General features: G+C 32.0%; 1 protein-coding gene across 1 annotated transcript; it reads right to left on the bottom strand.

Annotated features, from left to right (window-relative positions):
• Nucleotides 1–1,933: 1,933 nt before the first annotated feature.
• On the bottom strand, nucleotides 1,934–3,781 carry LOC124923659 (pollen-specific protein C13-like). The gene is made up of 2 exons (XM_047463624.1): nucleotides 3,622–3,781; nucleotides 1,934–2,305 (listed from the first exon to the last, which is right to left on the bottom strand). The coding sequence occupies exons 1-2, from the start codon at nucleotides 3,779–3,781 to the stop codon at nucleotides 1,983–1,985; spliced, it is 483 nt and encodes a 160-aa protein (XP_047319580.1). The 3' UTR covers nucleotides 1,934–1,982.
• Between the last annotated feature and the right edge of the window lie 11,284 nt (nucleotides 3,782–15,065).

Consider the following 15,065-nt stretch of genomic DNA (forward strand, 5'->3'; position numbering starts at 1 on the left):
CAACATTACAATCATAAGAACACTATTACATTTTAATTTTTTTACAAAATTGAAGTAGCTAACCTGTGAATGACTACTTCTAGCTTTATCCTAAAGATTCCTAAAACTTACCGAGGTAATTTAGAATAAACAAGAAGAGTTAGAATCTAAATCAGAAATGCCTCAAATGAAGGAAGCTTGAAGCTGAACTACGGTCAATTTCTGTAATTGTTCATATATGAGCCAAGATCATTTATATATCAAGCCAAAACTTGGAGCTCAATCCATTCCTGCAAAATTTAGTTTTTTTTTTCAATTTGAACCAAATAATTCAAGGGCAAATTCGTCATTTGAGTTTAATTAATAGTTATGAAATCTTTGGATAAATGATCTCCACTATCTAATTATCATGCCACTGCAAAAAAGAGAATTGAATTTGGTCCGCTAAATAATAAAATTTCAGGCAATAATTCAAAATCAAATTCTAGGTTTTTTTTTTTATGATATGTGGTTTTTATAATCAGAAAAAAAATAAAATAAACTGAGGTGATTTTGTTGATGAGTTTTATTCCAACATTATTATATAATACTTAGAAATCATCAATTCATTTCTAAATTAGGATGAAACAGTGTGATAACTCTTTTTGTCCACGTGGTCTCTGCTATGTTTTCCCTTATAATTATAATAATTATAATTATAATATTATATATATATATTTATAATTATATTAGACGATTTTTTATAATTAAAATAATAATAATTTTTTTTATAATTTATTTATTTAAAGAAATTATTTCAATTATTTAAATAATATCAAAAAATTATTTAAAATAAAATATAATTAATAAAATAAAATATAATAATAATTACAATAACCAATAATAATATAATCATTTTTATATAATTAATTTTAAATATTATATATTAATAATAAAATTATGATAAATTAATTAAAATATAAAAACTTAAAAATAATATAACATTTTTATATAAAAAATATTTAAAAATATTAAAAAAATAAATATAAAATAATTTAATAAAAAAAATTATTAAAAAAATTATACCATGTTATAATGTATGTTATTAAGTAAAACATTATATTTAATTTAATAAGTTATTAATATATCATATTTTAAAGACTTTATCTTATATTATTTACTTATATAGTTTTTATTTATAATTAAAAAAAATTTGAATCATTCAACTACTTTTTTTTATTAGTATTTAAAAAAAATATATAATTAATATAATATAATAAATAATGTATCAATATTTTATATATTTTAAATATAAAAATAATAATATTTTATATTTTAATTAAATAAAATAAAATAAAAAAGTAAAATAAAAATATTCAAATGTTATAGATGTGATTGAAAATATTCCAACTTTATTAATGAGACTGAAAATAATTAATAATTCTAACTAAACACTACACTTCTATCACTTCTATTGATCATTCCATCTATCATACTCATTTTCTTTCCACGTATCTATAAATCATATTCATATTCTCATTCTAATTTCCTTTCGACGTATCTATAAATCATATTCATATTCTCATTCCTTGGATATCTATAAATCTATTCATATTCTCATTCCTTGGATATCTATAAATCTATTCATATTCTCATTCCTTGGATTTGAACCAATCACCCTCTTCCACATATCTATAAATATCTATAAATCATATTCATACTCATCAATTCCTTGGATTCGAACCAATCACTTAAATTTATTGTACATAATAGTGTTTCATTATCCTTCTTTTAAATTGAATATCCTTGTTAAAGGCTGTCCTTGAAATTATTTGAATAATGTAAAAATATAATTTAAATAATGACTCAGAAAAACAATTTAATATTCAAACAAAAAATAAAACATATAAAAAATCAATTTAATTCATAACAAATTATTTTAGAGATTGTGATAAAATTATAAATGAGGTGCATGCATTTGACAGAAATTTATTAAACCGAAGATAAACCAATAATGAGCTGGATTAATCATCTTCATTGTATTGCTCAAGAAGTTTGTTGCAAATCTCCATTGCCTGGTCCTTGACAAAACCCATAGCATTCGCATATCGCTTATCTGAAGCAATACCGTTGGATTGACTAAGAACTACACGAGCATGATCACGCCCTTCACTAACTTTGGCACAGTCATTCTGAGGGCTACTTACCAACATAACATCGCAGATTTGGTCTTGGTGATCATCATTAACTGTCATTTTATAGGTTCCCGTTTGGTCTGTTGTTGCCTCCTTAGTGTACATAAGCTCATGTGTGTTCCTGTTCTTGCATTCCACTTTCACCTTCGCACCTACACCAAATCATCCCAAAAAGGACTTATAATACTACCTAAGGGTACTACCTAAAAATTTGAATTTTTTACTATCAATTGTATAAAGGGTGGATCTATGTAGATATTGTAATTATAGACTTGTATTTGTTGTCTTAGTGATTAATAATATAAACTGAAATTTTTTGTGACTAGGTCCTCATTTGTACAACCTTAAATTTCAGAGAAATCTTGTAATACTATATGTACTTATCTTAAATATTTATTATATAGAATAAATAATTCAAAAACATATATTATTATAAGAAATAAATCAAAATAAATCAAAATAAATATAAACATTTTCATTATGAAAGATATATGTTTTTTCATTAAATGTATAAAAAAAAATTTATAATTTTTTTATTAGTGATCAAAATAGATACATGTCGAGATCAACCTTATCATGTTATCAAGTTTATAGTTAAAGCATGCAAAACTAACATAGACAAGTTAATTTAAATGGGGATCATGTTAGTGCCCCAATCTAGTAATTGGGCAGATTAAACTTGTCATATCCTACCATTTATGGAATCAGATATCTCTCTATTTGTATGTAGTGAGTTCTCGAATATTGAGAAACATGCAAGTATATTTGAAAAAAAATATGAAATAGGTCAAGTCATTGGTCAATTATAGGTCAAATTGCACCAAACTTGATGCTCCAATCAAGTTAATTCAAATGATAAAAGAGGTAAGATTAAAATATCATATTTTCAAATTCACTAATTTGTTACTATATTACTGTACTATCATTACTAATTCAATGAATATGATAGAGATCAGAAATTTGGTATCATTATTTGGCATATAATTTGAAAAATAAAATTTCTCTTATATTAGATTTCAAGTCACTCACTTGTTTATTTCGAACACCAAATTCTTGCTTGTATCATATTTCAATTTGTATTGAGTGAGTTATTAAATATATGATAACATTCAAGGTTATTGAAGTAAAATATGGAAGATGTCCGGTCAAATCGGACAAAATTTGCTCTAAACAAGTCAATTTAAATCGCGATCATGCGAGTGCCCCAAAACAAGTCAATTCGATTCAGATTAAAATTGTCATCCGATCTCTCTCAAATTGATAAACACATAGTACATTAAAGTAAAATATGGAATATGTCTGCACAGTCCAATATTGGCATGCACCGATTTGTCACCAATTTAAACCAAAGAAAAGACATCTTGAATAGAAAATCACAATCCATTGATCATGCATGATTGATCTATCATTTATAGAGAAAATCAAACAAGAAAACAAAACTAGAGGGCATGGCTATAAATGTTGTTACCGGAAATATAGGTTGTAGCGGAGGTCTCAAAGCCTAAGCGACAAGTATCACAGTACACTCGTCCTTCCAGCGTTAGCGGATTCTCCATCGGCCGGCTGCCGGTAACAATGGCCGGAAGAAGATATACAGCCACCAACATCAACACCATTAATCTCGCCATTGGGTACGTAACTGCTTGTATAGAGAGAGAGAGAGAGAAGTAATCTTGCATAGATAAAGAGGAAAGACGTAGGAAGATAAAGGCAGGATCTTGGTCTTGACGGTGCCACGTAATCTGTGTTTTTGATCTTGTGAATGATGATGAGATTATACTAGGATTTATAGTGTGGTTGCATGTAGGAAATTAGAGAGGAGATCTTGGTCGGAATTCACTGCGTGATTATAGGAATGTTTTGACCCAAAAAATTAAAATTAAGATTACAAGGAAATTAAAACTTTAATTTTTGTTCACACATCAATTGCAATTAGTTTTCTTAAAAGGAAAATGAATGTCATATCAGCCATTGTACTAAACAAAGGGTGAAACACCCCAGCATACAAAGATATATGTGGTTATTTTTGCCAATACTAAGAGGATGCAATAAACTAGTGTGTTGATTAAATGAAAACCGAGATAAAGATCCAGATGAGTTTAGAAATATTAGAAAATAGGGATGAAATGAGTAATGATAGAGAAGAAGAATTTAGTGAATATAGAGAATGACAACATTTGAGTGAACTTATAATATGTGACATCATTTCCGCGACCATTCATGACAACATATTTTTGCTCTGATAGTCATTTTATCGTACAATAATAGATTCAATTCCTAGATCTAAATATTATATTCAAATTACTCGGATTAAATATCATATTCAAATTAATAGATTTAATTTCTAGATCTAATTGTCATTTTAGAGAATATTTGCATACAATAATTTTTATTTATTTGATTATTTTTCTCTAGTTGTTTTACTTTTTTTACATTAAGAATTAAAAAAGAAAGAAAGAAACAAGTAATATAGAAGTCATACTTTAAAAGGAAGATGTTCAAACTTGAATATATATTAATATTAATTAATAATCTAAATTATTAGAATTCACAATTATTAAATTATTTTATTGTAAATATCAAATTATTATTAATATAGACAACCCCACTATCACAAAGATTATATATATATCAACGATTCAGTTTTCAAGTTATTTGATTTTTTAGTTCGGATTTTTTTTTTATTTTATTTTTTTAATCAATATTTGAGTTCCTTGGTTTAGGTTATTTGAATTTGATTATTTTAAACAAATCAAAAATTTAACTGAATTCAAATAAAGTCGAACTAATTTGAATTTATTTTATCTAATTAATTAATTATATAATTAAAATAAATAATAAAAATAAATTTGATTTTCAGTTTATTTTCGAGTTAAAATCCAAAATGTTAGAACTTGTAAGTATATTTATCTGATCATTCTCGATAATTTAAAAGTGCCAAATTTGAATCGAACATTTTTCTTATTTTCCCAAGCCATAAAGGTCTTCAAGTGTTGACGAATCAGTGCCTCTACATCTTCTCACCAATTCTCTACTGTCCGACCATTTAATCAACACGAAGACGACGTCCATCTTCGATACTCATTCCCTTTCATCTAGAATGACCTTCAGAATCCAATTAAGCATGTTCAAGCTTGTAATTTCTTCCCCCTACTCGGCTTGCTCATGTATTTCTTCAACTGAGAGATGTGAAAAATATTATGTATCTTGTCCTCTTGACCAATTCTAATCGGTATGCCAATTCTACAATTCTCTTTATAACACGAAAAGGTTCAAAGTACTTAACAGAAAATTTGCGATATTTCTTTCTTACAATTAATTTACGGGAGGGTTGGGAGCTTAACAAGGATCCAATCATTCACTACAAATTCTACTTCTTTTCTATAATTATCTTGTACTTGTTTCATTCGATTCTGAGCTCTTACCAAATAAAACTTGAGAAGTTGAAGTGTTGCCTCCCTCGTCAGAAGATTTTAGTTAATATCTTCAACTCTCGAGTCACCCACTAAATACGGAATATGTAGTCGTGGTTTATAATCATATATTGCTTCAAAAGGAGAAGTTTGGATGACTGAGTGAAAGTTGAGTGGAGGTTGGTGTTGTACCACCATTCCACTAGAGAAAGTCATTTATCCCATTAGTATGTGTTAGAATAATAGAAAATTATTATATTGAATTGTTATTTCTGTTACATAGGTTATTATATATATTATATAGACATTATAATCAACATATAAGAAACTAATATAATATAATAGCATAATTTTGATAATTAGCATAATTTTGATATTATCACAATTTATAATATTGTGATAATATCTTACAAATATCTTATTTTATATTCTAACATCCCCTTTCAAACTCACAATGCAACAACAATAAACATTGATAGTCAGAAAACGAAAGCGCGAACAAAAACAAGTTACTCATCATTCTTAATATTCTTCTCTTCTCTCTTATGCCCAATCCATTGACCATTCATCCAAAAAGAAGCTCTTCTTCGATTTAGACCAACCAAAATTAACTACCAAACCAAACTCATTAAACCATCCTTCTCCTCCAAAAAACAAACAATTTCACAACGACCAAACTAAACTCATTAAACCATCCTTCACAAACACATGGAAAAACCAAACTAAATTCAACTCCCTATTCTCAACAACAACCAAACTTAAGACCAATCAAACCAAGTTTCACAAATATAGGGAAAACCTAAACTAAATTCAACTCCCTATTCTCAACAATAACCAAAACCAAGACCAAACAAACAAAATTTCACAAACATATAGAGAAAAATAAAACCAAATTCAACTCGCTATTCTCAACAAAACAATCAAAACTAAAACTAATCAAATCAAACTTCACAAACATAGGGAAAAACTAAACCAAATTCAACTCCTTATTCTCAACAAAACAACCAAAACTAAAACTAATCAAATCAAACTTCACAAACATAGGGAAAAACCAAACCAAATTCAACTCCTTATTCTCAACAACAACCAAAACCAAGACCAATCAAATCAAGATTCACAAATATAGGAAAAAATCAAACCAAATTCAACTCCATATTCTCAGCTACAACAACCAAAACTAAGACCAATCAAGCTACCAAATCCCAAATCCAACTAGTCGAAAACAAATCCACTAAAACGAATTCCAAAACCCTAGATAAGCTACTTAAGACCATCGCCAAAAAATATTAATAATAAATGATTAAAGCCCTCCATCAATGGCTAAAATAATTATTGATGGAGGCAGCGGAAAACTACGATTGTATGCTCAAAAGCAAAGACAAAACTCTGATACCATGTTAGAATAATAAAAAATTATTGTATTGAATTGTTATTTTTGTTACATAAGTTATTATGTATATTATATAGATATTATAATCAACATACAAGAAAGTTAATATAATATAATAATATAATATTGATATTATCATAATGATAATATCTTGTAAATATATTATTTTATATTCTAACAGTATGGACATTGACCTATCATACACCTCAAGTAAGTTCCCAAACAACAATTTACTACCTCTATTTATCTGTTGGTTAGCAAATGAGAAGTATAAGACAAAGCTTATTGTACACCCTATAATTTCAAAAATCCACGCCAAAAGGTACTTAGAAAGATTTTGTCCCAATCACTTACAGCAAATAGTGGCATACCATTGAGTTTGAAGATGTTCTCAATGTACATTTCACTATCTTCTTCGATGTGAAAGGAAGTTGAAGACCAACAAAGTGAGTCATTTTTTATAGACGATCAACCACAATTAGAATAACTATTTTCCTCCCGCTTTTGGTAAGTGTTCAACGAAATCGATCGATATTGATTCCCAAAATTTATTTGGGTTGAGAAGGGTTTACATAAGACCTTTCAAACGTGAATTGTGTGCATTGATCCGTTGACTGCTTCTAAACTTACATTTCTCATGATTGAAGAATATAGTATTGATTTTCAAGGTCTCCATTACTTGTGCTAAGTGATGTAGATGTTCCTCCCAGTTAGTGTTGTATACTAATATATCATCATAAAATACTAACACAAAAATTCTCTAGAAGGATTTTAGAACTGTGTTAATGTGACTTTAGAAAGTGGATAGTGCATTAGTAAATATAAATGACATATCTAAAAAATTGTACAACTCCTCATGAGTGCGTAAGGCGGTCATGTAATAGTCTATTTCTTTCATTCGAATTTGATGGTAGCTTGAGCAAAGATTGAGTATGGAAAAGACCTCTGAACTATAAAGTTTTTCAAGTAGTTCTTCAATGATCGGTATGGAGAATTTATCATTAATTGTATCTGCATTTAGTTTTCTGTAATCGATACATACCACAAGAGATCTTTTTTAAGTACTAAGACCACTGGTGCAAAGAATGCAATATGAATTTGTTGTATTATTACTTTGTCCAACATATCACCTAACATGATTTCATTTTCCCCTTTTGAATGGTAGGATACCTATAGGATCTCAAACATATTGGCTAAGTATCCTCTTTAGGATCGATTTGATGATCAGATCATGTAAAGGAGGTAGTCCCACTAGTTTTTAAATAAGTTTTCATATATTGTAAGTATGTGAGGTAATTCTTTATGTGATTCATGAGAATTCATAATTGAAATAGAAAAAAAACTAACCCATAATGTCTTGTGGATTTCTTCCTTGAACAAAATTAGCTTTGTTTCCCTTTTAAACATATTTGATAATCAATCTCCTTCAATGATATTGATATCCATTTGGTTAATACCATTTAGGAATTGGGTTTCACCTTCTCGATTAAAAGAGAGTATCAATTCCTCAAAATCCCACAAAGAAGGACCAATTGTGATAAGGCATTCGTTGCCCATGACTACATTATAACTTGACATATCCAGTACCCACATATGAGTCACATATTCTTCATCATTCATAGTCCACTTAAGATTTTTACAATACCCCCTCACTAATTAAGTTCAAACAATTGTCCACTTTTACAGATAGGACTGAGTGGGTAAAATAGATTGGTTAATATTATTAAAGATTCTAGAATTAATAAAGTTATGGGTACTATTGGTATCTATGAGGATGATAACCGATTGTAGTCCAATTTTACTAGAAATTCTCAATGTTTGATAGTTCTTGAATCCAGACATAGCATGGATATAAATAGAGGGTGCATCACTTGTTGGTTTAAAACTAATAGGGACTTTTTATTTATTCAGGTAACATGTTCTAACACCCTCTACAATCATAAACAACTTGACTTTAACTTTATAATTAACATCAGGTGTATAGTAAAGGCCTTTTTTTTCTTTAGTCATTAAGTATTTTTGGATCCATTTGCTGTATATATCTTTGTCTAGTATTTGTTGAATAAACTTTAATTAATAAGGTATTTAGTTTTTTGATGTTTAATAATCCTAGAGTAATAACTAGGGGTGAGTGGGATAACCAAGAGATTTGGGTGAGAGCTATTTAATATGCAGAATAATTTTGTTTTGTCATTTGAAGAGTCAAGCATATGAAGAGTCTATGCTTTCTTATAAAGAGTTGTAAAAAATCTATTTGAGATAATAAGAAAGATATATTTTGGCATCTTGTTATCAACAAATTGGTATCAGAGCTATTGTGTGTGAGGTGAGCGTGAGAAAACCTGTTAGTCTCAAAAGAGAACGCCGCGGTGTGCGCTGGCCGAGAGAGAAAAACAAGTGCGATCGAGAGCCTTGTGAGGTGTGTGTGTTGAGTGTAAACACTTGAGAGGAATGGCAGGTCTAACCAATGGCATCCCGCTACCCAAGTTGACAAAAGGCATCAACTACGACAACTGGAAGGTGCAGATGAAGACCCTTTTCGGTTCCCAAGATAACTGGGATGTGGTCGAGAGTGGGTATGAGGAACCAGAGAACACAGATGGGTATTCAAATGCCTAGTTGAACGCGTTGAAGGTCGTTCGAGCTAAAGATAGGACGGCTCTATATCTACTATACCAATCTGTCGACGAATCTGGTTTTGAGAAGATAGCTGACGCAAAATCTTCCAAAGTGGCACACTCGAAATAGCAAACAAAGGAGACGAACGGGTGAAGCAAGTCCGACTTCAAACCCTAAGGGGTGATCTGGAAAACATGAGGATGAAAGATTCTGAAAGCGTATCTGAGTTCATTACTCGAGTGGAGACTGTGGTGAACAAACTAAATCGGAATGGTGAGAGTCTTTCATCAAACCGAGTTAACAAACTAAATCGGAATGGTGAGAGTCTTTCATCAAAACGAGTTGTTGAAAAGATTCTGAGGTCATTGACAGATAATTTTGAAAATATTGTGTGCGCAATAGAGGAATCTAAGGATCTATCAACACTCACCATTGAAGAGCTTGTTGGGTCCTTGGAAGCGCATGAGCAAAGAAGGAAAAACAAGAAGGGGGAGTCTCTTGAACAGGCTCTCCAAGCGAAGGCGACAATAAAAGAGGAGAGAGTGCTTTATGCTCAGAGTACTAGAGGCAGAGGAAGAGGCAGAAGCCTAGGTGGTAGGGGAAGAGGAGGACGAGGAAGTGAGCAAGTCGGCCAACAGAACTGGCATGGCAGAGGTCAAGCTCGGGATGGCCGGACAAACACAAATAATAATATTGAGTGTTATAATTGTGGAAAGAATGGGCATGTTGCCAAGGATTGTTACTCGATAAAATGCTATAATTGCGGAAAGCTGGGTCATATTTCCAAAGATTGTAGATCCGAGAAGAAAAAGGAGGAACCAACAAACTTCTTTGCTGAGAAAGAAGATGAAGGGTTGTTGCTGGTGATTAAAATTCCAGAAACTGAGAACAAACCAAGCTGTTCTGATAACTCATTTTGGTACTTGAATACTGACGCAAGTAACCACATGTGCGGCGACGAAAGCTTATTCAAAATACTCTCAAAGGTGGAGTCCAGATCCATTTCTTTCGGCGATGCTTCAAAAGTACACGTTAAAGGTCGAGGAACGATCAGATATCAACAGAAAAATGGGGGAATCGAAGAAATCAGAGATGTTTACTACGTACCTGATCTCAAAAGTAACATACTGAGCATGGGACAGTTGATGGAGAAAGGGTACTCGGCTATAATGAAGGACCGAGAAATGCAACTGAAGGATAAACTTGGGAGACTCATTGCCCAAGTAGAAATGAAGAAAAATCGTATGTACAAACTTGAGCTTAAAATAGTTCAAGATAAATGTATGCAACTTGATCTAGAGGATGAGGCCATGAAGTGGCATTATCGGTTCGGTCATCTTCACTTCGGAGGGTTGAACGAGCTGGTGAAAAAGGAGATGGTGCTTGGACTGCCTAACATTATATTCGAAAAGAGGTTCTGTGAAGAATGTGTGATCGGGAAACAAGCGAGGACTTCTTTCCCAAGCAGTTCTGAATACAGAACAAAGGAGCAACTCGGACTGATTCACACAGATTTATGTGGGCCAATAACTCCAGAATCATTTAGTGGTAAAAGATACTTCCTTTCTTTAATTGATGATTTTTCGAGAAAGACGTGGGTTTATTTTCTGAAAGAGAAGTCAGAAGTGTTTGAAAACTTCAAGAAATTTAAAGTGATGGTGGAGAAAGAAACAAATAAAGTTATCAAAGCAGTCCGATCTGACAGAGGAGGTGAGTTCACTTCTAACGAGTTCAACAAATACTGCGAGGAACATGGAATCAAGCGTTTCTTGACTGCTCCATATTCTCCGCAGCAAAATGGTGTAGCAGAACGAAAGAATCGAACTATACTCGATATGGTTCGATCTATGTTGAAAGGAAAGAATATGCCGAAACAGTTTTGGGCAGAGGCAGTGCAGTGCGCAGTTTATGTGAAAAATAGATGTCCACATGCCAAGCTAGGAGAGAAGACACCTCAAGAGATTTGGAGTGGTATGAAGCCGAGTGTCTTTCATCTCGAGGTATTCAGTAGTGTGGCCTATGGGCAAGTACCAAGTCAGCACAGGACAAAGTTAGAAGATCGAAGCAAGAAGTACATATTTATCGGGTATGATGAAAAATCTAAGGCATATAAATTGTTTGATCCTATTAATAAGAAATTGGTGGTGAGTCGAGATGTTCACGTGGAGGAATCAATGACATGGAAATGGAGTAACCCGATTGAGGAAGAAACTAGTTCAGAGGCTGTTATGCCTCCGATATCAACAACCACCGAGCTTTCAGAAGATGAATCTGAGCCTCTACAGCCCAGAATGAGAAGTCTACATGAGATATATGACACTACAAATGAAGTCCACATTGTATGTCTTCTCGCCGACTCAGAAGATTTGAATTTTGAGAAAGCTGTACAAGACGAGAAATGGAGATCGGCTATGGATGAAGAAATTGGGGCAATTGAACGCAATAAAACCTGGGAGCTAACCGACCTTCCTGAAGGAACTCGACCCATTGGAGTAAAATGGGTGTACAAAAAAAAGATGAATGTCAAAGGAGAGGTTGAGCGTTATAAGGCTCGACTTATGGTGAAGGGCTATAGACAAAAGGAGGGAATCGATTATGATGAAGTTTTTGCTCCTGTCACGAGAATGGAGTCAATCCGACTTCTGATCTCGTTAGCTGCTCAAAACAAATGGCCAATTCTACAGATGGATGTGAAATCAGCATTTCTAAATGGAGTGTTGAAGGAGGAGGTGTACGTCGAGCAACCACTTGGGTATATGAAGAGAGGTGATGAGAAGAAGGTGCTGAGATTGAGAAAAGTCCTCTATGGGCTGAAGCAGGCTCCTCGTGCTTGGAATGAGAGAATTGACGAGTATTTCAAGAAAAATGGGTACCAGCACATTTGGGTTTGAAGTCGGACTTGCTTCACCCGTTCGTCTCCTTAGGGTTTAGGGTTATAGGCAAGATCTGTACCACATTTGAGTATCTCCACCTTCATCGCGTCTGCAGTTCTGTCCACACACAAAAATACTTTTCAAAAATTAGATTCCCTTGCACATTTGTGCATCAAACTTGGGAAAATCCACTTTTCGTCGTCAAACAGGTTGAAAGAACATAAGGCCTATTTGTTGGTAGCGTAATTTGGGATGAACTTGTTGATTCATCTGGGCTATTAACTCTATCTTTACTTGTCAATATGTGAAGATGTTCTTCATTATAACCTACTTTGTCATCAATCTATTTTCGCACTTCCTCCAATATTTCAGAAATCGAAGCTACCGATGTACGTAGGAAGTCGTTATCCAACTGATGTCTGGTTTTGACTATCGTGAGAATAGGCAGTTTTGATTCCAATTAATATGAATGAGAGTTCATATTAGAAGAGAATAGTGACTATTCACCTCAGAAGATGAAGGCGACCTGAGAGATTTAACAAGATAAGAGAGATAAACAAAAATGGAGCTAATGTTCATTCATTCCACCCCTCAAATTCCACCCCTCAAATGAGTACATATTACTCAACTAATAACCATCTCAAAAAAACTTGCCCTAAAATTGTTATTACGTACTAATGAGGTGGCCTAACATACTAATGGCCAAAATAAAAAATAAAGTGAGTTTAAGGGCTTCAACATAAAAGAGAAAATATAAATTAAGAACATACACTTAAAAGAGAAAGAAAACATAAACCATTAGTGCCTCCACATGTACCTCTTCACATCATTAGATCAATGTTTAGTTACGGTCGTATCAATACCCTCTTCTTCTTCTCCATCCTCATCGAATTCAAACTGATCAACACCTGATGATGACGTCCGTCTTTCATGGTCACTGCCCTCTCATATCGAATGTCCTTCAGAATCCCATTAGGCACGTTCAAGCTCAGAATTTTTTCCACCTTACTCGACGTGCCTATTTATTTCTTTAAATGAGAGATGTGGAAGATTTTATTTATCTTTTTCATTTCCCCATTTTTAATCGGTATTCCACTTCTACAATTCGCTCTACAACACGAATATGTCCAAAATACTTAGTAGAAAATTTGTGATATTTCTTTTCTTACAGATAATTGATAGTAGGGTTGGAGCTTAACAATAATTCAACCATTCACTACAAATTATTATTCTTTTTTATGTTTATCTTGTACTTATTTCATCTAATTCTGAGCTCTTTCCAAATGAAACTTGAGAAGTTGAAGTGTTGTCTTCCTCATTAGAAGATTTCGATTTATATCTTAAAATCACTCACTAGTCACCAACTAGATATGAAATATGTACTGGTGGTTTATAATCATATATTGCTTCAAAAGGAGAAGTTTGGATGGCTAAGTGTAAGTTGGTGTTGTACAACCATTCCGCGAGAGAAAATCATTTATCCCATTTATATGGACGTTGCCCTGCCATACACATCAAGTAAGTTCCCAAACAAAAATTTACTACCTTTGTCTGTTCGTCGGTTTATAGATGATAAGTAGAAGATGAAGTTTGGTATACACCCTACAATTTCAAAAATTTACGCCAAAAGGTACTTGGAAAGATTTTGACCAAATCACTCACAAACTATGTTGCACAGATACTTCAATTTTTTTTGGAGTATCAGATACGGATACGGATATGATACCGCAATACGCGTATGAGATACAATAAAATATGTATTGTTGACTTTAAATAAGGTTGAACAATCCGATATGGTTTGGATATGACTTGGATACATGTATTAGATACGTTTTGGGTAAAAGATTAAAAAAGTTAAGTATCAAAATGAATAAAAAATGAATTTAAGGGACTTCAATATTTTCCATAATTTAAACTTTTTATCCCTTCTCGGTCGCCCTAAGTAAAACCCGATAATCGATTTTATTACTTTGTCTCTTTCGTAAACTTCTATTATCTTTTCTAACGTCAATTGATAGTCGCCACAGACAGTCGTATTATATATGTTTAATTTTATTCATTCCTCCTTTCTTATAGTAATTTTTTGGATATTTAAATAGGTAACTTTTTAAATATTTGTAATGGCAAATATTTCAAATGAGGAATTGGATTTGGATGATAATTGTCTTCTATAGAAAGTTGTGACAAAGATTGGAAAAGGACCATGTGGAGTAAATGTTACATGGTCATATAATATATGCATTAAAGTGTGCAAGAGATCATATTAAAGAGTGAAACCCTTTCAATAAAAATGAAAGGCCTTAGAATTGTTAGTTGTGCGGTTGTTACAAAAGATCAAATCAATCATATGGAACAACTTTTGAATGAAGTAGAATTGAGAAAAAAGAATGCTCAATCGAAATAACTTGCATTGCCTTCATCATCTGTATCATTAAGTAATTTTTCTTTGTAAAGTGATGATCCAACAAAGAAGAGGAAATGAACACTTGGGTCTCTTGAAAATGTACTTACCTAAATGCTAAAGATGAACCACATTCTGAAATTGCAAGATTATTTTACACCGGTGGATTGTCTTTCAATATTTCTAGGAATCCACATTATGTTTGTGCCTTCAGTA

Source organism: Impatiens glandulifera, chromosome 2 (assembly GCF_907164915.1).
Source record: "Impatiens glandulifera chromosome 2, dImpGla2.1, whole genome shotgun sequence".
NCBI classification, from domain to species: Eukaryota; Viridiplantae; Streptophyta; class Magnoliopsida; order Ericales; family Balsaminaceae; genus Impatiens; species Impatiens glandulifera.

Excerpts from the sequence above, each read along its gene's own strand:
- LOC124923659 (XM_047463624.1), bottom strand. The coding sequence starts at position 3,781 with ATGGCGAGATTAATGGTGTTGATGTTGGTGGCTGTATATCTTCTTCCG. Across the intron at positions 2,306-3,621 it reads CGCTACAACCTATATTTCCG|GTGCGAAGGTGAAAGTGGAA; the intron begins GTAACAACATTT and ends GATTTGGTGTAG.